Genomic DNA, 24913 nt, shown 5'->3' with positions numbered 1-24913 from the left:
CTCCACTAGAGGGCGCGTCTGTATAGAAGTAGTATTAGCGCAGTGACTCCATTAGAGGGCGCGTCTGTATAGAAGTAGTATTAGCGCAGTGACTCCACTAGAGGGTGCGTCTGTATAGAAGTAGTGTTAGCGCAGTGACTCCACTAGAGGGCGCGTCTGTATAGAAGCAGTGTTAGTGCTGTGACTCCACTAGAGGGTGCGTCTGTATAGAAGCAGTGTTAGTGCAATGACTCCACTAGAGGGCGTGTCTGTATAGAAGCAGTGTTAGTGCAATGACTCCATTAGAGGGCGTGTCTGTATAGAAGCAGTGTTAGTGCAGTGACTCCACTAGAGGGCGAGTCTGTATAGAAGCAGTATTAGTGCAGTGACTCCACTAGAGGGCGTGTCTGTATAGAAACTGTGTTAGCGCAGTGACTCCACTAGAGGGCGTGTCTGTAAAGAACCAGTGTTAGCGCAGTGACTCCACTAGAGGGCGCGTCTGTATAGTAATATTAGTGCAGAGACTCCACTAGAGGGTGCGTCTGTATAGAAGTAGTATTAGTGCAGTGACTCCACTAGAGGGCGCGTCTGTATAGAAGTAGTATTAGCGCAGTGACTCCACTAGAGGGCGCATCTATATAGAAGTAGCCAGTAATGATGATTCCCCACTGCACAGAAGAAAGAACGTCAATTCCGTACGATTATCATGGCGGTGGTTAGCTGTGCAGCTCCCTCGTAGTGCTCCGCCGATGTCTATAGTATACAATGAAGCTCGGTGAGGAGGAAGTGTAGCGGAAGGAGGCACACACAGGAGAAGGAGAGAGGGAGGGACAGGCTCCCCAGACTGTGGGAGGAGTCTGCGGTGTGTGACTCGGGGATGGGGCTTCCTAGCACGGGACCCGGCTTATCCTCGGATGTAAACAGCGCTCACAGTCCACAATGAGGAGCTGGGGAAGTGACAGCGAGGAGGAGGAGGACCGGAGCCCTCTGCTGACGGAGCACGATGCGGTCCGGGGCAATATCCAGAATTCTCCCCCTGACAAAGGTACCGACCTATAGGAGACACAGCTGTGCCCACTGCCCCACATTACAGGCGGCCGTACTGTATACAGCCATGGGGGAGGAGCCTAATAGGCGATCATGTGACAGCACTGTCTATCACTAAGCCCCCTGTACAGGTAGACCTATGTATGGGATCTCATCCCTCTCTAGTCACTCACTTCTCATTGGGGTTCTACATGTGTCTTTATTACAGCTACTTCTATAGCACTGTTAGTTTATGTAGTGCTTTACATATAGTACATACACATCAGTCCCTACCCATCCCTAACTCACATACTAGGGACAGTATAGGCATAAACCAGCTTGTCTGGAGTGTAAATGGAAACCCATACAAACTGGGAGAGCATACAAACTCCATGTAGGCAGTGTTCTGCATGGAAATGGTCCATTTGTTTTAGGGATGAGCTTTAGGTGTGTTTAGATCCCAGTCTGGATCTACCTGAGAGAGGAAGAGGTCATTGTACTGGACCAATCGTCTGTGGCCGGGCCGGGCATTGTCGGCCCCAAATGGCGACATGCAGGACAGGCCATGCCTCCACTGTTAATGACTGGCCCAGAAATGTCATATCTTCCTGGTGGGCTTGGACTAGCATCCCAACACATCCCTAACGTGTGTCTCTCTCTCTCTCTCTCCCTATATATACACATACATTTTATATAGTGTTCCATGTGTGTGTTGGTCATATAAATTAAAGGTAGATTTTATTTTATTTTTTTATTATGTCATACCTACCTTGGTTTTGCACAGAGCAGTCCCAATCCTCTTCTCAGGTCCCTCTCCTGTGCTCCTGGTCCCTCCCTCCTGTAGAGTGCCCCCATAGCAAGCAGCTTTCTATGGGGGCACCCAAGCAGGCTGACTCCTAAACTGCAGCTCTGTGTGTCCATTCACACATGGAGTGTAGATCGGCTCTACCCCCTTTCTCTCCTTACTAGCTGTAATTGACAGTAGCAGGAGCCAAAGGCTTCCACTGCTGTCTCAGCCAATGAGGAGGGAGAGGCTCAGGAGAGCGAAGGCACTCATGTACATCACTGGATTGAGATGAAGCTCAGGTAAATTTTAGGCCCCTTTCACTCTGTCCGTCCGTCAGAGTTTATCTCAGCGGGGGATCGATTCACCGATCCCCGCTGAGCAGGAGGATGACAACTGTGTCTCTGCGCTGTGTGCGGAGACATAGCTGTCAGGTCCCCATACATCTCTATGGGGGAATCGGATGGGAACGGACCGTCGGTCCGTTCCCATCCAATCCGCTGGACGGATGGATAAATAGGGTTTTCATCCGTCCAGATTTGACGGATCGGAAGTCAGCAGACATGTCTCCGCTGACATCCGATGCCCCATAGGGATGCATGGGGGGACCGTTCAGATCCGCCAAAAAAATGGACAGGCGGATCTGAACGGTCCACCTGTGTGAAAGGGGCCTAAACGGCCATACACACTATAAGATTTTCTGAAGACCTTTTCCTTCAGATTTACCTTTTCTATGTGTAGTGTAAGGGCCTGCCGGATTGCATACAAATTGAAAGTGTTTAGGTTTGACCTCATATTATCTGGTTTTGGTAAGTCTAAAGGAAAAAGTCTTCAGAAAATCTTATAGTGTGTATGGCCCATTAGGAGGAAGGGGGCTGCTTCACACAGAAAGGTTTTTATCTTCATGCATACAATGTATAAAGCTAAAAAACCTTGAGTCTTTATAAGCACTTTAATGTTTGGTAGAGAATTTCCTTTATAGAAGCCACCTGTGACGGAAAAAGTAACATTTGAGTTTAGAAATTGTAAATTCCCACTTTGGTCCTCCTATTTTTATGTGCAACAGTACCTATACTCATGACAGCTGCCCAGTCTGATTTATAAGGGTCCTTTCACACGGGCCTTCCACCCAGCAGACTCAGTTTTGCTCAGTGGGGATCGATCCGCTGATTCCCCCACTCCCGAGCAGACAGATGACAGCTCCGTCTTCTCTTACTTTGCAGAGACAGAGCTGTCAGGTCCCGCTCTCCTCTATTGGAGATCTGATGAAAACGGATCACCTGTCCGTTTTCATCCGATCCTCCAGACGGATGGAAAATAGGGTTTCCATCTGTCTGGATTTCATGGACAGGATAGGATAGCAGCAGAGATGTCACCGCTGACATCCGCTGCTCCATAGAGGTGCATGGAGCATCCGATCAGGTCTGCCGGAAAAACTGATAAGTGGACCTGATTGGAAAGCCCGTGTGAAAGGGGCCTAACAGGTTTGAGGTACTAGCACACAGGTGTCAAACACAAGGCCCGCGGGCCGAATGCGGCCCTCCAGGCCATTTCATGTGGCCCTCGCACCTCTCCTGCAGCTGTGGCACCCCCCTTGTCTCTGCCTCCACCTTGGCTCTGTAGTCGACAGCAGAGAGGACAGAACTCCTTTGCCAGATCCGGCACTCCTCTGTGCAGCGCTTAGAAAGGCTCCCCTTTGCCCCCCCCCCAGGGGGTGCTCTGGACATCTAATCCTACAGATATAACCGGCCCTTTGAGGGCAACCATAATGCTAATGCGGCCCGCGTTGAAATGGAGTTTGATACCCCTGTACTAGCAGATAGTGTCCACAGCTAGACAACCAGTCACTTGTGGACTTCCCTCTGATAGGCGAGCATCAATGGTGTGTGTTGCCCACCACCTCTTTCAGTGTAGGTATGGTGATCCCAGCACCATCTAGTACATGTGAACATCTTCTAGCTGCAAGCTGGAGGTTAAAAAAAAAAAAAGTCAGTAAATAAAGTCACATAAAAAAACTGACATGATATCACATGCTCACAGAGAAGGATGTTATCCCAGTGTGATAAGAATACCAACAGACACTGCTTTAGTTCATAATTTAGACTGTGGCTGTTCCTTCTGAGCATTTCGAATCTACAATGAATGGTATGTACAGTATGTCACTCAGCAAGTTCTAAAATGGAAGCAATTATTCTTAACCATGCTATTTTTCATTGTGGAATATGCAGGAGAAAAAATACTGCATTCAACCTGTGTTGCCTCTTGTTGAATATCCTCATTGTAGTCATATGGCTATGATTAGAGAAGCCCGAGCATATCTTAGAGATGCTTTGGCATGTACTGTACTGTGTAAAGGTTTTCGTCAGGTGTGAAAAAATGCTGTAAAGAATGCTTTCAGAAATAGAAGTGTCAGCCTAGGTTCACACTGGTGCATGGAAAACACTGCTAGTGATTCACACAGGAATCACAACACATTCCGTTACACATCACATGCGATGTCTGTGCGGTGTGATTTGAGCCATCAAATCGCATCAGATCGCATTGACTCCGCATTAATGCCAAGCAGTGCGATGCAGGGGAAACACAGATAATCTTGTGCATTTCCTGCATCGCATCAGTGTGAACCGGGGCTTGATGGTTTATTTTTATCAATAACCAGAATGGAAAGTAAATGCACAGAAAAGAAATCCACATCAATATTTGGCATTACCACTCTTTGCCTTCAAATCGGCATCAATTCTTCTGGGTAAATTTGCACACAGTTTTTGAAGGAGCTCAGCAGGTAGGTTGTTCCAAACATCTTGGAGAACTAACCACAGATCTTCTGTGGATGTAGGCTGCCTCAAATCCTTCTGTCTCTTTCCCACAATATTGTATGTTATGTTAATAATATAACATATTGTGTTTGAGCCCCCATTCACACTGGGGCGACGCTACTTCGAGGTCGCGGTGCGCGCAGCGCGCCGCTACCTCGGAGCGGCCGCCACGGACTTCGTAACATTGAAGTCTATGGCGGTAGCCTCCTGGTCGCCCCAAAGAAGCTCCGGACCCTTTTTCTGAGTCGGAGCGACTTGTGTCGCTCCTATCAGAACGGGTCCGCAGCTTCCCTATGGGAGGCGACCTGCGGCGACCTGTGAGGCGACCAGGTCGCCTCACAGGTCGCCCCAGTGTGAACGGGGGCTAAGAGTCGGTTCACACTAGGGCGACACGACTCTGTACTACTTCGGGGGCAACTTGTGCATTGCCATGCACCATGACTTCGGAGCGACTTGCAGGGACTTCACATAATGGAAGTCTATGCAAGTCGCTCCGAGGTCGCCCCGAAGTAGTACAGGACCGACTTTTTCTAAGTCGGAACGACTTGTGTCGCTCCTATTAGAATGGGACCTGTAGCAGTCAATGGACCGCGAGGGAGCGCAACTTGTCAGGCTGACAAGTCGCCTCACAAGTCGCGCTAGCTAGTGTGAATCGAGACTAACAGTCTTTTGAATGTCATGCTTTTCCAGTTTGGCCTGGATTAAAGGAGATGCATGAGATTCATTTTTTTTTCCGCAGTTATACTTACCTAGGTGGATGCAGCATTGGTCAGCTCCTTGAGCAGAGAGATGCTGTCAGTCAGCAGCTCTCTGCTTGCCCCCCCCCCCCCCCCCCCCGCTCACTGAAGCGCTGGGCGGGGAGCAGCCAGCTCAGGCTCTCAGTGGCTCGCTCAGAGGCACCTGGGGGATCCTGACTGCGTGGTCACGGTGACGCGGTGCCTGGACCCGACATCTGTGACGTCATCAGAGAACGGACTTCAGACCGCTCTCTGCTGAAAACGGGGTCACAGAAGTGCAGAAGAAACTGCATTTCTGTGATCCATAGGGGATGTACAACATCTCCTTTAACTTCATTTACTAGCCAGCAGGTGGAGCCCACAACTCCTTTTAACATGTTTTCCTTTACCTTTTTACAGCCTATTTAAACAAGCCTGTTTTCACAGGCCTCAGGAGCTTATGCTGAAACAGTAACTTATCCTTTATTGGACGTCCTAAGTCTAACATTTCAGTGAGACTGACAAATGGACATCTATGCAGGCTGTGTTTGCTGTGCTTTTTAGCTGACCCATGGTGTTCTGGAAATCCTTTTATATTTATGAATTGTTTACTGTGTTTAGTAAAACAGTGTGTATGTCTAGTAAATACAGACCTAAAAACTAGATTGACTCAAGCCCAATTTCTTAACAGTTGGTGAAACCCATATATGCAGCGTCACAGAAGTAGGCCTTCTTCCAAAGCATGGCATATATGTGCACCAACATTGGTGCTGGAAGTGCGCTTCCTAGGGATCTACCGGCATGTAGACCAAGCTATCCCTGGTGGCTCTGGGTCTCATACTAACAATCAGGAGAGGAGCTGGGAAGATTTGATCTCTATAGTGATCACTGCATTAGCCTATAATCGGCTGTCACAGTGATCAATTAGTAAAATGCACCCCCTGTATTCTCTCCTCGGAATGGAGAAAAAAAATACATTCGCTTTTTCACCTGGCCAAAGATGAAAAGAAAAAAATATATAAAAAAGGGCTATATCAGGGCTTGATCCAGGTCATGGTCAGTATATTTTAGAAAGGTACAAAATATATAAATACATTTTTTTTCTTTCTTTTTTTGTAGTGTCAGTATGTTTTTTGTCCCTGCTATGGGCACAAACAACGAGTCTACACATATATAGTATTAGTATTGCAGTGAATGTTGGTAACAGAGTTTCAAGGTTGTTTTTTTTCTTTTTTTTTTTTTTTGGCAGTGGGTCAAAATTGTCATGAAATATACAGTTGTTTTTGTTTTTTTTACTACTTTTGGCTGGTTTTTCTTTGAGAATGAAACAATAGCGCTATCATTACTGTTGTTCACCAAATTAATACCCAATATCCCGAAATAGATAATAAAATTAATTTGGCTGCACAAAGTAGTTGCAATATGTACAGTTTAACTACCAAAGTTACAAAACTGAATTCAGGCATTAAGATTTTTACTTTCTGACATTATTGGGTTACTAGCAGCTGGTGTGTCTTTCAAGAGACGGGCCTAAAAAAATTGGGTCTCCCTCTCAAAGTAGATCAAAGATTTGCAACTGACCTCTTCTGCAAGCATTAGTGATGTTTTATGAAGAACTCTCTCAATGCTGTTACATGATTATTACAGTGTTTCTCAATGAATTAAGAGTCGGTTCACATTAGAGCGACTTGTCAGGCGACTTCTCAGCCTGACAAGTCGCGCTCCCTCGCGGTCCATTGACCGCTACAGGACCCGTTCTAATAAGAGCGACACAAGTCGCTCCGACTTAGAAAAAGGGTCCTGTACTACTTCGGGGCGACCTCGGAGCGACTTGCATAGACTTCCATTATGTGAAGTCCCTGCAAGTCGCTCCGAAGTCGTCGTGCATGGTAATGCACAAGTCGCCCCCGAAGTAGTAAGGAGTCGTGTCGCCTCAGTGTGAACCGGCTCTTAGATTAAATTGAAGCTTCCTATATTACTGTAATACATACAGGCTACACAAACAATAATAAATGTGGGCGTCTTTCAACTCTGTACTGGTTTTTGTTTTTTTTTTTGTGTCAGTGATATGCCCCAATCAGTTGAAGACCGTAGGGATATTCCAAACTCCTCTTGGGGCAGGTAAGATGCAAATATTCTGTCTTGTTACTGGCACCACCTCTACTTGGCCAATGGTTATAGAAAAGTCCAGTGTCAAGCTGGTGTTTTAGGTGTTGCTGTTAAAGTTTTGGCCCCCCTCTTGAAACCTCCAACCTAAAATCTATATTGACATCTGGATCTACAGTATAGATCTACAGTATATATGTCCTTGCCGGTGAGAGCGTATCCTTTTTAGTCAACTTCCTGTTCAGTGGAACACAAATATTTCTTTCAGGTTGTTTACTGAAGGAAATCAAGTCTGCCTTTACAAGAGAACATTGTGGTGCAGTTTTCCTGCCGAGTTTGCTGTAATTCTAGTTATGATGCAACAGCGTTTATCCTGTGGAATTATTACATCCATATGAAGAGCCTTACAGTGATTGAACACACCCATCCAGGCACACAAAGTGTTTATGCAGGTGCTCCAGAGCCCTCTAGGACTTGAAGGGGGGGGGGGGGTTGGGTGCTATATATGGGCAGGTGCTCCAGAGCCCTCTAGGACTTGAAGGGGGGGGGGGGTGCTATATATGGGCAGGTGCTTCAGAGCCCTCTAGGACTTGGGGGGGGGGGGGGGGGGGTTGTGCTATATATGGGCAGGTGCTCCAGAGCCCTCTAGGACTTGAAGGGGGGGGGGTGCTATATATGGGCAGGTGCTTCAGAGCCCTCTAGGACTTGGGGGGGGGGGGGTTGTGCTATATATGGGCAGGTGCTCCAGAGCCCTCTAGGACTTGGAGGGGGGTGGGGGTTGTGCTATATATGGGAAGGTGTTCCAGAGCCCTCTAGGACTTGGAGGGGGGGGGGGGTTGTGCTATATATGGGCAGGTGCTCCAGAGCCCTCTAGGACTTGGAGGGGGGGTGGGTTGTGCTATATATGGGCACAACCCACCCTTGCTAGAAACTTGCTACATTTATTACCGTATTCGTAAAAAAAAATTTATTACCGTATTCGTAAAAAAAAATTTTTTGGGATAGTGCCCTCTAGGACTTGGAGCCCTAGAGGGCTCTGGAACACCTGCCCATATGTAGCACAACCCCCCCCCCCCTCCAAGTCTTAGAGGGCTCTGGAGCACCTGCCCATATATAGCACAACCCCCACCCCCCTTCCAAGTCCTAGAGGGCTCTGGAGCACCTGCCCATGTATAGGACAACCCCCCCCACCTCCAAGTCCTAGAGGGATCTCGAGCACCTGCCCATATATAGCACCCCACCCACCCCCTTCAAGTCCTAGAGGGCTCTGGAGCACCTGCCCATATATAGCACAACCCCCCCCCCTCCAAGTCCTAGAGGGCTCTGGAGCACCTGCCCATATATAGCACAACCCCCCCCCCCCTTCAAGTCCTAGAGGGCTCTGGAGCACCTGCCCATATATAGCACAACAGGTGTTCCAGAGCCCTCTAGGACTTGGAGGGGGATGGGGGTTGTGCTATATATGGGAAGGTGTTCCAGAGCCCTCTAGGACTTGGAGGGGGGGGGGGGTTGTGCTATATATGGGCAGGTGCTCCAGAGCCCTCTAGGACTTGGAGGGGGGGGGTGGGTTGTGCTATATATGGGCAGGTGCTCCAGAGCCCTCTAGGACTTGGAGGGAGGGGGGGTGGGTTGTGCTATATATGGGCAGGTGCTCCAGAGCCCTCTAGGACTTGGAGGGGGGGGTTGTGCTTTATATGGGCAGGTGCTCCAGAGCCCTCTAAGACTTGGAGGGGGGGGGGGGGTTGTGCTATATATGGGCAGGTGCTCCAGAGCCCTCTAGGACTTGGAGGGGGGGTGGGTTGTGCTATATATGGGCAGGTGCTCCAGAGCCCTCTAGGACTTGGAGGGGGGGGTGGGTTGTGCTATATATGGGCAGGTGCTCCAGAGCCCTCTAGGACTTGGAGGCGGGGGGGTTGTGCTTTATATGGGCAGGTGCTCCAGAGCCCTCTAAGACTTGGAGGGGGGGGGGGTTGTGCTACATATGGGCAGGTGTTCCAGAGCCCTCTAGGACTTGGAGGGGGGTGGGGGTTGTGCTATATATGGGCAGGTGTTCCAGAGCCCTCTAGGACATGGAGGGGGGGGGGGTTTGTGCTATATATGGGCAGGTGCTCCAGAGCCCTCTAGGACTTGGAGGGGGGGTGGGTTGTGCTATATATGGGCAGGTGCTCCAGAGCCCTCTAGGACTTGGAGGGGGGGTGGGTTGTGCTATATATGGGCAGGTGCTCCAGAGCCCTCTAGGACTTGGAGGGGGGGGGTTGTGCTTTATATGGGCAGGTGTTCCAGAGCCCTCTAGGACTTGGAGGGGGGTGGGGGTTGTGCTATATATGGGCAGGTGCTCCAGAGCCCTCTAGGACTTGGAGGGGGGGCGGGAAGATCGGACTATAGTTATGCAAAAAAAATGTCAATGGCATTGGCTCTAGAGAATTTTCCTTCATGTAAAGCAGAGGGTTGTGGCAGGTTATAGAGCTCAGAATAAAACTTCTCAAAGTGTTTGGCAATATTACCAGATTTTACTCTTGAGCGGCCCTGCGAGTCTTTAATAAGATAAATATTGGAGTCAGCTCTTTTAACTTGGATTGTCCTTGCTAGAAACTTGCTACATTTATTACCGTATTCGTAAAAAAAAATTTTTTGGGATAGTGTAAATTTACGCCTAGTTTTACGGTTAAGTTCCTCCAAGAGTAGTTGTCTGGTCAGGGTCCGCTCTTGATAGGTCATTTGTGCTTGGGATCGTTTGTGGGCCGCCTCTAGGGATTTTATTTTAGTTAATAATTCTAGAATTCTGGTCTGATGCAATTTGGAAGGATTGGGAAAACCAGGATTTCGGGCATATTGGATCAATAAAAATACTCTTTATTAGAATTAAAGATAAAATCACAAGAATCGTAACAAACAAAACATGTGCTGGATGTTAAAAAAGGGCCTCTAAAAGGTCCATATCTTAATGTATATATGGTTCACAGTTAAATGAAATCACAATTTTCATACAGAATAAAGTATATTGACAATATAACGTTACGCAATCAAGGAATACTTCACATCAGGAGATTCCCGCTGATGGATACCCGAATAACCGAGGTGCCGCCCAGCCGGGTCAACTGATGTTTTGTCATAAATTCACCATATTTGGTCAGCATTAGCTCGACATGTCTCGCTTTACTTCAGAAAGCTTCGTCTGGAGCTGTTACTAAGGTTTTCAGTATATTCTGTATATTGTGTAGTTAAACACAAGTTTCAACATCCTTAATACATAACGAGGGGAGTCATTGTGGGCTTACAGGAGGCTCATATGGAGTTAGCTGGATGACTATAATACGGTAAGAGATTGACCGTTTATAATCAATATCATTAGCCAGAAAGGTATATGATTGCCTGGTGGCTGTAAAGCCATAAACCATAAGGCATAGCGAAGTATAAGCTCGTGGTGAGCTCCTGTTGCCTGCCCACAATGACTCCCCTCGTTATGTATTAAGGATGTTGAAACTTGTGTTTCACTACACAATATACAGAATATACTGAAAACCTTAGTAACAGCTCCAGACGAAGCTTTCTGAAGTAAAGCGAGACATGTCGAGCTAATGCTGACCAAATATGGTGAATTTATGACAAAACATCAGTTGACCCAGCTGGGTGGCACCTCGGTTATTCGGGTATCCATCAGCGGGAATCTCCTGATGTGAAGTATTCCTTGATTGCGTTATATTGTCAATATACTTTATTCTGTATGAAAATTGTGATTTCATTTAACTGTGAACCGTATATACATTAAGATATGGACCTTTTAGAGGCCCTTTTTTAACATCCAGCACATGTTTTGTTTGTTACGATTCTTGTGATTTTATCTTTAATTCTAATAAAGAGTATTTTTATCGATCCAATATGCCCGAAATCCTTGTTTTCCCAATCCTTCCAAATTGAATAATTCATTAAGGATAGGGGCACCAGATGCATTACAGTTTATATGCCCTGAATGCTGCTGTCTGAAGGCATATTCTTCCAATAATTCTGGTCTGATGCTCTTTTTTCCGAGCCGCTGTCATCGCTAACCATCTACCCCTGATGACACATTTATGGGCTTCCCATTGGGTTAGTGGTGGTATGTCGGGTGAGTTATTTTCCGTGAAGAATTCTCAGATTGCCGTCTGTATGTTGGCGATGTCGGTTTCCGAGGTCAGTAAGGAGGAATCCAAGCGCCAGATCTTCGTAAGTGGTATCTCGTCAGGAAAAGTTAGGGTGAGTGTTATCGGATGATGATCCAGAAGGGTCATGGGTTCTATGGTCACGTTTGTTAGGAGGTACAGGTCTTTTTTGGATAGGAACAGGTAATCTATTCTAGAGTACTTGTTGTGAGGCGAAGAGAAGAAGGTATAATCTTTGACAGTCGGGTGTAGAGTACGCCATATGTCATGTATTAAGAGCTCTTGGATATGCGTTTTGATGCGACTTAGAGCCTTGTATGGCAGGGATGAGGAACCTGTGGATGAGTCAAGTATGGGATTTCAGGCTGTGTTGAGGTCACCTTCCAAAACCGTCAGTCCAGGTTGGAACCCAGCTAGAATTTGGGAAATGTCCCTGAAGAAGTTTACTTGAGCTTTATTGGGGCTATATACATTAGCAAAAGTCACCGGTCGGCAACCTATCATACCTTTCAGGAATAGGTATCGGCCATCTGTGTCGATTATGGATTCTGTGAGTTGCCACTGGACGTTTCGTGAGATCAATATAGAGACGCCCTTTGTTTTTGCAAGTGGGTTGGTTCTTTTTTCTTTCTTTTTGTGAACAAAATCCCTTGTCTGGCAGTTTTATTTATTATCCTTCCATAAAAGCAGATTTGCAGTAAAAGGACTGTACTCGCTGTATATGGTCCCTGAATCACTAAATATACCTTTTGAGTATTCTCACTGTCACCTGATGAGTTTGTATTTCCTATGAATGAGTCAGTTCATGCGTGTGTTCATAATTGCATTAGGAAACTGTCAGATGTACTGTGGAGCTGTCATTAGCTTGTGCGTCATGATTAGAATTAGGTTGTCTATTTTTCTTTTAACCTTTTCCGTAAAATATATATATTTTTTTAAAAGGAGAGAGAAGCAGGATGACACTGGACTAAAACCTTGGACTGCCATCATCCCAAACAAGGAAACGGTTACATCAGAAAAAAAACCACTACGGATTTTCTACGATGGCACCTAAGGACATAAATTCAGCACATGAATATTTAAAAAGAAATCCAGTTTTATTATTCACATCATATAACAGTTTAAAAGAATCCCATATTGTCTACAGTCTGTTCACCTTTCTCAACCTCTTGAACACCGAGGAGACCTTGAAATAATTTTCCAGTCTCAGGGAACCCCTAATAAAAATGAATATGCTGTAAAACCTTGGATTGTGAATAAGTTGGTCTGTGGGTGTTTTACAAGTCGAGCATGACTTGAGAATCAATCGACTCAATATAATATCTGTATCACACACACACACACACTGAAAATGGGATTATTTCCATTCTGTATATGGTATAACCTGTAGCACAGTGCTTTTGTAAGCATATAAAATTGTATTTAAACTGGCAGAAAATTAGCATTTTTTATTTTTCAAGTTGTGGAATACATAAACCAGAAATATCTATTCAGTTAGACTGTTGCTTGCTATCTTTTTTAGTATCCTCTTCCGGTTTGCTGTTAAATCCAGCACACCATAATTGTATTATCGTTAACTGTCACAATGCAACTATCAGAGCTCAAACCATCCAGTGCAGGCTGTCTTGTCAGCGGCAGCGGTTGTGGATTTCACCATCTTGCACATTGTGTGGGCATAGACTGGTGTGGTACTATGTGGCCACTTCACTGGTATGGTATGTACTAGTTCCATATGTTCATTTTCATGCTAGTTTGGTGGGCACACAGTTAATGGGTGAGACGGTATTTAGTGACTAAGTAAATATGGTTATAAACTGGTAAATGGCAGCTATTATGGTATAAGACAGGCTTATTATTTATTGAAGTTATCCTGTTATTTTACATTCACAGCCTGGTAAATTTTGTGTGGGTGCATGTTCATCCTTCCTCCCTATGGTTGCATACATATACAGGCCTTTGCAGCTTTGTATAGGCAGTGTATATGGGGATTAGTCTGCGTTTTATACCTATGTTGTCTGACTGTAAGTGCACGTACACAGGCTGTTCTCTGTGTATTACTCTTTCATGTTGCCAGCAGGCTTTTCAAGCATTAAAGCTCCACTTTTGTTGAATGAAAAAAACATTCCCCTCTGGGTGATCTATATACATTGCAAGGATTCTAACAAACTTTGTTGCATATTCCTACCTTTTTGTTATTCTGAAGAAATCATTGTTTGTGCCTCTCTGCTAAGTGGGTCTAATGGGAGTGGTTTCATAATTATCAAAAAGCTGTGGCAACTGCAGGGCTATAAGGAGGAAAGCTGCTGGGCCTGCATTCCTTTAGATGTGTTCCTATTGGGAGTATCTCACCAAAAATGACATTTTTGTTGCAGGGATGCCAAAAATCTGACTTGTATCTTAGTGCAGACTTCTGGGAAAATTGGTGAGCCAATCACACAAGCAGAAAAATGTTTCTGGGGGGCGTTCTGTATCCATTCTGTGTACAGAACACCTCCAGGTAGCTATATTGCATTGCAATTTCAGAAAATTACAACAGCTGCAGATTGAAAAGGCTGATCTTAAATGCTGTTTTTACTGTACAATCCTGTGAGTGTACTTTTTTATTAGTGTGACAATTTTATTCCAATACTGCACTTAGACTGGCACTGCTCTCTCTTGCTTCCATACCCACAGAGTTCCTTCTTACTCTGACAAGCTGGCTGCCTATCTGCAATAGTTTTCCTTATCGCTTTTTACATGGACTTTTCTCTTGGACTTCTCATCATGTACACACATGATATAGAATATACACAGCAGCTTAACCTACATAGCGCTCATCATATCCATATACAGTTTTTATTACTGTCTGTTCTCCCGTTAAGGAGGTTCACACTCTCTATTTTTCCTGTTTACCATTATCATTGAAAGTGAAAGTAAACAAAAACTAAAATTTTGGGTTGTCCCCAGAAAAGTAATAAAAGAGAAATATTCCAATGGGGACACTAGTTCTGGTGGCCTGGGAGTCCCCAAGGAATTCACTTGATTTGTAGGGATTTCCTCTCCCTTCCTGTTTGGCTATAGGAAATGTAATGGGAAACAGATGGCAAAAAAAATCTTATGGGTTATAACTAGTGATCGACTGATATAGTGTTTTTTTTTTTTTTTTTTTAATGCAGATACTGATATTTTGGTCATCGGGTATCGGCTGATATTAACGGACATGTAAAAAAAATGTTTTTTTTTATTTTTTTTTTCACAGGTACTCCTTGTGGACGGATCTGGGGGTCTAAAAGACCCCAAGCCCCCTCCTCGGCACTGAAAAGCATTCAAAACGCCATGTTTGGCTGTTTTGAATGCTGTCCGTTTTTTTAATTTGGCGCCGAGTACCCGGAAGTGATGTAATGACATCACTTCCGTGTTTTTTTACTTGGAGACCTGATCAGAGCCAAATGTGGCTGTGATCGGGTCTTCGGCGGCCATGCAGGTAGGATGCCCGGGTCTCCCGGTGGGACGGACACCCGGGCGAGCCGCTGGAGGGGGGGGCCGTCCCCGCCCACTCCTTGTAATGACAGTTGAGCAGCATCGGTTGTCATTACAAGACAGCCGACCGTTATGGACGGCTATGGCTATGGACGCCGGTACCTGGGTGATGCCTCTAGCTGCAGGCATCACTCCGGTACAGCACTTTCCCGAAATATCGGCAATATCAGTAACCTCAGGGGCCGATTCCGAAATATCGGTGGTGCCGATAATCAGTCGATCCCTAGTTATAACTCTTGCTTGCTCTATTCTAAATGGAAAAAAAAAAGTTTTGCTTATAGTTCTGCTTTAAAGAGACCTGCCACCAACTAAAAACATTTTTGGTAAAGCACAAAAAAATAAGGTATTTTAAATGTTTACTTGATGAAGCATTTCGTTCCATAAATCCTTTCTCCAATATACTCTATCTGAAACCTGATAAACTGCCATACGTGGTAAAGTGGGAGCGGATTTGGGCTAAAGTGGGGTACACACTATAGGAAAATTGGGTGAACGATCGGCCAGTTTTCCTTGCTGTTTCACAGCAAAACAGAACCGAGGATAGAAATAACGTAAAACTTCTAGTACGACAAAGGCGCTTTTTTTTTTTTTTTTGTTTCTGATCAAGCAAAGTCTTTCTTTATCAGATATTTCTTGTAACAGAATCGTACAGAAGTGGTACACATTAAACTAAAATTGTTTGTTCTGTTCCCTTAGGAGAAAAATTAATTTGCAGAGTCGGAGTCTGATGTCAAAAGTTGTGTATACACACTATACAAAAATCAAACGATCGTGCCTCTTACAGAATTTTTCTTCCGATTTTCCTATAGTGTGTATGGAGCTTAACCACTTGCCGACCGCCCACAGTATATTTACTGCGGCAGTCAGCCCCGTACAGGGAAAGTGACGTAGTACTACGTCACTAGCCTGAGAGCCTCTAGGGGGCGAGCACTCCCGCCCCGGCTCGTTCCCTAACATGTCCGCGCGTGTGACTGGCGGACTCGATGTCCGACGGTTACTCGCGATCTCCCAGTGCAGAGGGAGAAAGGCAGGCGGCTAATGTAAACAAAGCCGCCTGTCATTCTCCCTGATCTAACTGCAGAGATCATACATCTCTGTGGTTACATCGCTAGCCACACCCCTTTACAGTTAGAAGCACGCCCCTAGGGACACACTTAAAGCCTGCATCACCAATAAAGTTAACTCCTTCCCTGCATATGTATAGCACTGATTACTGTAGTAATGTCACTGGTACCCCCAAAAGTGTCAAAAATGTCAGTCAAGGGTCCGATCTGTCCGCCGCAATGTCGCAGTCCCGCAAAAAAAATCGCAGATCACCGCCATTACTCGTTAAAAAAAAAAAAAACAATTAAAATGACAAAAATCTTTTACTTAGTAAACGTAATAACTTTTGCGCAAACCAATCAAAATACGCTTATTGCGATTTTTTTTTTTTTTTTTTTTTTGTTACCAAACATATGTAGCAGAAAACAAATTAGCCTAAAATGTTAAAAAATTTTGATTTTTACATTTTTTTTTTGGGGGGGGGGGAATTTCATATAAAAAAAAAATGTGAAAAATATTTTTTCAAAATTGTCGCTCTTTTTTTGTTTATAGCGCAAAAAGTAAAAATCACACAGCTGATCAATTACCACCAAAAGAAAGCTCTGTTTGTGGGGAAAAAAAGGACGTCAATTTAATTTGGGTACAGCGTTGCACGACCGCGCAATTGTCCGTTAAAATCACGCAGTGCCGAATCGCAAAATAGGGCCTGGTCTTTGAGCAGCCAAATCCTCCGGGGCTTAAGTGGTTAAGATTTAGATCCTAATGAGAGGAAAGAAATGGTCCTTCTGGCCTCTCCTATATAAACACTTCTATTATTTAAGCCAATTATAAAGTGCTTTTATGATGGTACATGGTGCCTTACAAAATGGCTTCCTATGTCCCAGGTGCCTCCCTAAACACTTCAGGGGATGTGGAAAGAAGGGCATCAAAAATCACTCATGGTGGACATGCCCAAGAGTGAATAGATTCTGGATTTGAGTATATAATTTGGTATACTCTTTAAATCCCCCTGGCAAGACGTATTTGGTCAAAAAATAGATAAATATGTCTTGCCAGTGCAAATCCAGTGCATCAGAGCAGATAAGTGTTTTGTTATTTTTAAACAAAATAAACGAGACTTTACAATTACTTTAGGCTTTGACAAAAAAAAAAAAGCTGGAAGCTGATTGGTTTCTATGCAGAGCTGCACCAGATTTTGCACTCTCCAGTTTTAGTATATCAGCCCGGTTATATTTTCAGGGTAATAATGAATAGCCAGCAAAGTTGGTGTGCTGCTGAAACGCATTTGTGTTCCTCTTCCAGTGACTATGGTCTTGCAGCACTCACCTGCAAAAGAGCTGACACTGCAGGTATCAATGCTACTTTGGAATAACAACAACACAAATATGATATGCTTTCCATCCCATATGGTAGAATCCAAAGTTCAGAGACACATCTACTGTAATATCAGTAACCCTCAGCAAGTAGTGATTTTATCCTCCCTTACATGTACTGTATGTGTACATTCATATGTTTGTATGTGTTTGCAGATCATTGGTGTGCGCAGATTATTGCATTAAGGGGTGCACCTCAGAGCACAAACACACATGCCTGTATAACAGCAGAGCAGTGGAATGTATCAGTAGAGCAGTGGACGGTGTCAGTAGTTTTTTATGACATTTGTTTTAAATTTATTATTTCTCTTACGTCCTCTGACAGTCGCCGCCTCCTCTAAGTCATCACTGTTGGGTATTGTCCTCTGCTCCGCAGGAGTAGCTATTGTTATTTTTACAATTTTTTTTTTGTTTTTGTTTTGGGGCTTTGGTGAAATAAGGGTCTAAACAGACCACTGGTGTCTCACTTATGAGTCAGAGAAAGGAAAGAAACTGAGAACAGAGATTCCCTAGTCCCTTTCTCTGCATCCTGCAGTAAACATAGTTTACTATGCTTCAGTTAAAGTGGTTGTTAAAAAAAATGCCTTCTTTACCGTATTTCAGAGCGATTCCCAGCAATCACGTGACCGGCTGGCTCTCTCCTCTCCCCCGTCTGACAGATGCAGCAGGAGGGGCCAAGATTCCCTCGCTGATGTTAATCGGGACAAGAGGAGACAGCGAGCAGGCCAGTCACGTAATCGCTGGGAATTGCTCTGAAATACGGTAAAGAAAGCATTTTTTTATGAAACAGAGATAGGAGCACTTGTCATTAGGACACAGAGAGGATTATAGAGGATAATAAAAGTTACCGTATTTTCACAGCAGGAGGGGAGGGGCAGGCATTGACACGAGCACACGGGCGGAGAGGGAGGAGGACAGTGCAGGGCTGCAGATGACAGAGGCACATAACTGACCACAGTGTCAGGGCTCAGCAGCCATGATATACCGTGGTCAGTTTACAGAGGGGAGGATAGAAACTGGCAGGATCAGCCAGGTATGTCAGGGGATACAGGGGGGGGGGGGGGGAGATTATACAGCACAAGAACTGTGTTGTATAACATGCTTTAGGGGAGCAGGATTCTTCTTCCTTCCTTTGTTAACCCCAAAAAAACGCTTTAAGAATGAAGACAGGAGTGCTCGATACAGATTACTCATTGTGTTCTGTCAAAGGACGGGGCTGGTTAATTAAATATTTTCCAGCCCCTTCACTGCGCATGCCTATGATGCAGATGTATCCTTCTGTTGAGTGTGGTTTATGCATGTGCTGGTCTGAGTATATGCGTAATGATTTAGCAGTTTGTGTTCTGGTATTCATATGTTGATCTGTCTGGGTGTGTGGATATGCACATATTTGTCTGGGATGGTTATGCCTGCAGAATGTAGCTTGTTTTTTGTTTGATAATCTATAGAAATAAGAATCTGAGCAAGCACATATGCTTTGTGTGTGTGCCTGTTCAGTTCCTGACGTAGGATTTTTATGAGTGTATTAAACCTGTCAAGTCACCTGATAATTTGAACTCTGAAATATTGTCATCTATTGGACTTGTTTACAGTCAATTTATGGTTTGCAGCAAATAATTACAGTACACTCCTATATGGGAAGCTATAATTTGTTTGGGCTGTTTTTAAAGTACTCAAGGGACAGCATCCCAGCAGGTACAGGCTGCCCTTTGTTCCACATTAAGGGACTATTTACACTAGGAACTGCATTGGAACCACACAGGAACGCTGTGTGGTTCCTGTGCGATTTCAGCCCATTAATTTTGAATGGGCTGAAATTACACCGCAACAAAAGTAGTGTGTGCAGTACTTTTTGATACGCACTGCTACCGGAACACATGGTACTTTTGCACCATGAGATCCAATGTGGACAAAAACACTGTTTTCAACCTGCATTTCGGGTGTCTCTAACTTTTCACTGACACCTGCTGCAGATCGCAGGGGCAGTGCGATTGGAATAAAGTACGACAAGCCATACAGGAATGCAGCTTTCCCACACTGCGTTCTAGTGTCAAGGGGTCCTCAAACTTTCCACAAGAAAGAGAAGCGCCTCTCTCTATATAAAAGTATTTAAGTCCCTTTTTATATGGAGAGCGACTTCCATTTCTTGTGGAAAGTTTAGTGTGAACGCCAAACAAATGATAATTTCCCAGCTGATATATACACAGTTTTAGCTGCCAAAGTATTTTAATTCTGTTTAGCCAGTCTTGTAATCCACACACCCATTTGTGACAGCATAGTGAGGCCCTGCACTTGTTGAGGCTCGTCTGCTGCTGTAGCTGATAATACTATATCTGATAACCCAGACTATTCTAGGACCTGCCCCACCTAGTGGCTGGGCAGTGAAGGAGCCCTATAATATCACATCTCTGCTCTTTCCTCCTGTCAGTGTGTTTTATTTCAGTATATTGTATGTGTACTCCAACAAACAGTGTTTGGATCTTGGTGGTGTCCCTCCCTGTTGTAGTCAGATGCTGCTGTGTAGGAGATTTGAGGAGGCTGATACCAAGAAAGATTCAGGTACCTTTGCCAGCAGTATGTAAAAATACTGCCCAACTTCAGACATGGAGACAGAATTGTTCTGGGTTGCATAGAGTACTAACCAGGTCTGGTTTGAGAAACTGTGGAGAATTCAAAACACAATAGATCTTAAATGTTAGTCATAATCTTTGGCTAATTGTCTCTAATATACAGTATAGTCTGCTTTGTTGTAATGGATATAATGTATAATGGAATTGTTTAAAGTGTAGTTCCAGTCCCCCAGTTCAATTTTTGTTTACATGCTAATTGTGTAACATTAGGATACTGTCGGTAATGTGGTATTTTTTTTTTTAAATTATTATAAACGAACCTGATCTCGGAAGCAGGCAGGGTCCATCGCTGTTGTGGGCATCTGAAGCCTGCTTGTCTTTTTTTCTTGAATTCAATGCGGCTGGCTACCCACATAGCATGCACCTCCTGATCTCCCGCCTGCGCAATATTGCCACTGCGCGGCGATGTTTCTTCCTGACAGGTTGCCGTAGCAGCGGCAGCATCAGCAGAAGTTCTTGCCCTGTTGTGGCAATCTGTCAATCACAGGACATCCTGGAAAGAAATCACGTGAGACTTCAGTATTAGGCGATTCCCATGGACTCCTGGGACAGATGACGCCAGTATACCAGGAGTCCATGGGAATTGCCTTTTGGCGTAATGGCCTAGGCGACCGGAGCCAGAAGTGCTGCAGGAAAAAAAATTGAAGTATTTCGAAAAAAATAGTTGTTGCAATTTAGAATAGCAGTGCGGGTGGGCATGGGAATGATTGCGCATTTAAAAAAATGAGTGGAACTCCGCTTTAACCACTTGCCACGCAATCACGTGCATGCATGACGTTGATGTGTTTGAATGATTAGAAGTCCCAGATCAACTCTGTGTGGTCTAGGAGACCATGAGGAGCATTTCGTCACATCTGGTTAGGGCAAATGTAATAGCCATTTTTTTTTTTTTTTATGCAAAGCAAAAGATCATTGTTGTGTTCTTTTTTTATTTGGGTTTTTTTTTTTTTGTTTTAACTCATGCTTTCAAGGGTAGAGGAGAGATGTCCTCATAGGATCTGTCATGCTTTAATGCTATTACAAGAGAAATTTACATTTCTTGTGACAGCCATAAAATGTAAAAAAAAAGGGGGGGGGGGTACAGTGTCAAAAAAGTTTAATAAAATAATTTTAAAACAAATAATGCGCCCCCCCCCCCCATCTCCCCACGCTCATGGGCAGGAGCAAACGCATTTGTAGGTCAGGCATGCATATGTAAAAGGGTTCACACCACACGTGAGGTATTGCCCCGAACGTTATAGCGAGAGCAATAATTCTAGCTCTAGACCTCCTTTTTGTAACTCTAAACTGGTAACCTGTAAAAATGTTTAAAGTGTCACCTATGAAAACTATGGTATTATGGGTATCTTGGTAACTTGACGTAACGTCATCTTTTATATTTTACCAAAAAGATGGGTTATATATTGTGGTGTTGTTATAAACAAAAAAAACATTACATTTGCATTACATTTTATTTCTCTTTAGTTCATTGATGGACACAGCTCCTGATCTTCTTAACCATTGGGTTATACTGCCCCCTACAGGAGTAGGACACTAGGCAGTGTTGTACCTGGTGGGGGCTCCTGCCAAGGCCCCCCTCGTCCTGTCTGGGCCCATCCTTGAGGCCTCGGGATCCCTCCTGGTTCCCTGGGAAGCCTCGTGGTGCTGCCATTTTCTTGTAGCCTGCGTGCTCAATGTGTGGCGGCCATGTTTGTGTAGTCTGGCAGGCATTTTGTGGTGGTTTACCATTGAAAATTGCAGCGACTATGACAGTGGAGCCCTGTGGCTGTTGATTTCAGCAGTGGGAGCCCCTCCTCATCCCCTGGTGCTGACTCCTGGATCTTTTTGCTTCCTGATCGCTGCCCATGAATTGCATATTGTCCTGGTGGCTGCAGGTGCATGTTTCTGCTGGGTGGTGAGTCTAGTGGGGTCCTCTCCCTCTCTGCTGAGGATTGCTTGGTGCTTTGTGCCTGTTGACTGGGTGGTGCTGCCAGCACAGTGGGGGGTTGTCCCTTTGCAGTGTGTTACTTTTTATGGGGTCCCCCTGGAGCACATCTCCCTACCTGATCTCCTCTCTGAGGCTGCGGGGCTCTGAGTCCCAACCATCCATCAATGCACTGTTGGCGGTCCTGGAGTCCTTTGTGTCCGGGGTGGAGGTGGCTTTCAGGCGACAGACTAGCAAAAAGTTTCCCCCACCTTCCCCTGCCTCATCTGTCTCCTCCAGATCCTGAATCGGATTCGACCGTTGCGGATGTGGGTCACCCTGTTTGGTCTGCGACCATGTGCCTGGAATCCTCAGATAGTGAGGACGTTCCCTTCACATCTGCAACTGCGCATGAAAAAGCGCTGCTGGAAGCACTGATTGTATAAGTGCGTGAATCCTTAAAGATGGAGGGCCAGCTGCGACGGAGGTGTAGGTTCCTTTTGGCACTCACGAGCCATCCAGAGCGGCAAAGGTGTTTCCTTTCCCCGTCTATTTTGACCGAATGGCCCGGAAGAATTGGGGACGACCAAAGCAATTTGCTTAGGCGATACCCCTATGAGGAGTCCCTTATTAAGAAGTGGACTGTTCCACCGGTGGTGGACCCTCTAGTATCCAGATTGAACCAGGCAACCATGATTCCAGTTGAAGAGTCCCCAGCCTTTTAGGGATCTGGCTGACAGGAAGGCGGAGCCTGTGGCCCGTAATATATACACTCTAGCTGGTTCGCCACTAAGGCCAGTATTCACCATTGCCCTGGTGTTGCAAACTCTGACCGAGTGGGCTAAGCTTTTAAACCGTGACCTGGAAGGAGAACTGCTTCCCCCCCCCTGCCTTTGCTAAGCTGGTGGACTAGCTGGTCCAGGGGCTGCCGTTTTATTTGTAATGCCTCTTTTGGATACGGCTCCCCTAGTGGCTTGGCTCTGTTTCGACAGTGGTCCTTCTGCATGTCTTTTGGCTCAAATGCTGGTCTGGGGACCAGACTTCTAAAAAAGGCCTTGACTGCTCTCCCCATTTAAGGAGATCCCCTGTTTTGGAGCTACTCTGGATGACCTCATTAAAGGTCTCAACGAGGGGGGGGGGGGGAGTACCTTTCTTCCACAGGCTACTAAGGGCAAGGATCCTTGTCGTAGACGTGGGCCCTCCTCCTTGGCGGATGGATCCAAACAAACTTAGTCTGACAAGCCGAGAGCAGGCTTCTCCAGACCTGCGGACAAGGCTCCTTCAGCATGAAGGTGTGCCCTTACCCATATCGGGTCCCTCTACAAGATCAAGTTTCCCTCTTGTCCCCTGGCAAGGTTCTTGCCTTCCAACTTGCGCCTGTCCCTGGACCGCTTACAGGGTCTGTTTGGGGTGGTACAAGACCTGTTACTTCAAGGGGTGATTGTCCCAGTTCTGACTTTGGAACATTTTCAGGGTTCTTACTCAAACCTGTTTACAGTCCCCAGGAAGGAAGGCAAGGTGCATCCAGTCCTGGTCCTCAAGGTGCTGAACTGCTTTGTGCGGGTGCAGAAGTTCAGAATGGAGTACATTCGCATTGTAGTGGCATCCCTGCGTCAGGGGGATTTTCTTGCCTCTATCGACATCAAGAATGCTTACCTAAAAATTCCAATATGTGCGGGTCACCAGCGCTTCTCCGTAGGAGAGGAGCATTATCAGTTTGTGGCGTTAGCCTTTGCCCTTGACCCTGCTCCTCAGGTCTTGACAAAAGTGTTAGCCCCGATGCTGGCATTGTTACCCCAACGGGGGATAGCGGTACTGGGCTACTTGGATGACCTGGTGCAAGTGGAGTCTCCTACTGCTCTGGTGGAAAGCCTGGAAATCCCAATACGAATTCTGAGGTAGTTCGGCTGGGTTCTGAATTTTCATAAGTCTGCTCTGGTTTCCGACCACAAAGCTGGACTATCTGGGTCTGACTCTGGACTCAGCCTTAACCAGAGTGCTCCTTCCTCTGGACAAACTCCAGAAACTGCAATTCGTCTCCTGCTGTCCACCTTTTTGAAGCGGGTCTGTTTGCACAGTTCCGTACGAGGTCCCTACAAAGGCAGATTTTGGCCAAATGGGACAAGAATCTGCAGTCTTTGGACAATCGGATCTGGCTGAGCCAGGGAACAAGGGAGTCCCTGATATGGTGGCTTCCTTCTCCAGTGCTTTGGCTGGGCAAATCCTTCCTCCCCTTGTGTTGGACAGTGGTCATCACAGATGCCAGCCTGTCTGGCTGGAGAGGCATCCTCTGCCAAAAATTCTGCTCAGGGGCTCTGGACACTGGAAGAGTCTAGACTACCGATCAATGCCTTGGAGCACAGAGCGATCAGACTGTGCCTGGACCATTGGACAGTTCATCTTCAGGGATTTCCAGTGCGCATTCATTTCCAGTGCGCATTCAATCGGACAATGCCATGAGCTTGGTTTATGTCAATCACCAGGGGGGGCACAAGAAGTGTCCTGGTGGCTCTGGATGTAGCAGGCATTCTGAGGTGGGCAGAATGGTTTGATTTGTTCCAGCCCTCTCCACCGTTCACATTCCAGGGTGAAAAACTGGCAGGCCGATTTACCTCAGTCGGGAGGCGTTTGACCAAGGGGAGTGGTCCTTTCATCTAGGTGTTTTCATCAGTTGTGTTTCCGATGGGGCATCCCCAAGGTAGATCTGTTGGCATCTCGGTTTAACAGAAAGGTGCACAGGTTTGTGGCTTGGTCACGGGATCCTCTGGCAGACGCCACAGGCATGTTGTTGGCCCCATGGGGTCAGTATCATCTGATTTATGCCTTCCCTCCTCTCCAGCATCTGCCAGGTCTTCTATGCAGGTTCAAGGCAGAAGAG

The 24913-nt window shown here is 45.7% G+C and overlaps 1 protein-coding gene across 1 annotated transcript in view; it reads left to right on the top strand.

Annotated features, from left to right (window-relative positions):
• Positions 1–736: 736 nt before the first annotated feature.
• Positions 737–24913, top strand: part of SLC17A5 (solute carrier family 17 member 5) — a 101001-nt gene continuing 76824 nt past the window's right edge. The window contains exon 1 of the mRNA XM_082249918.1: positions 737–1024. Within this exon, the coding sequence (XP_082106044.1) occupies positions 919–1024 (106 nt within the window). The 5' untranslated portion in view covers positions 737–918. The remainder of the gene's footprint in view (positions 1025–24913) is intronic.

The sequence above is a fragment of the Pelophylax lessonae genome (genome assembly GCF_965119305.1).
Source record: "Pelophylax lessonae genome assembly, chromosome: 3".
Taxonomy (NCBI): Eukaryota; Metazoa; Chordata; class Amphibia; order Anura; family Ranidae; genus Pelophylax; species Pelophylax lessonae.
Note: the sequence above shows the minus strand (reverse complement) of the source record. Positions and strands in the feature narration are given on the sequence as shown.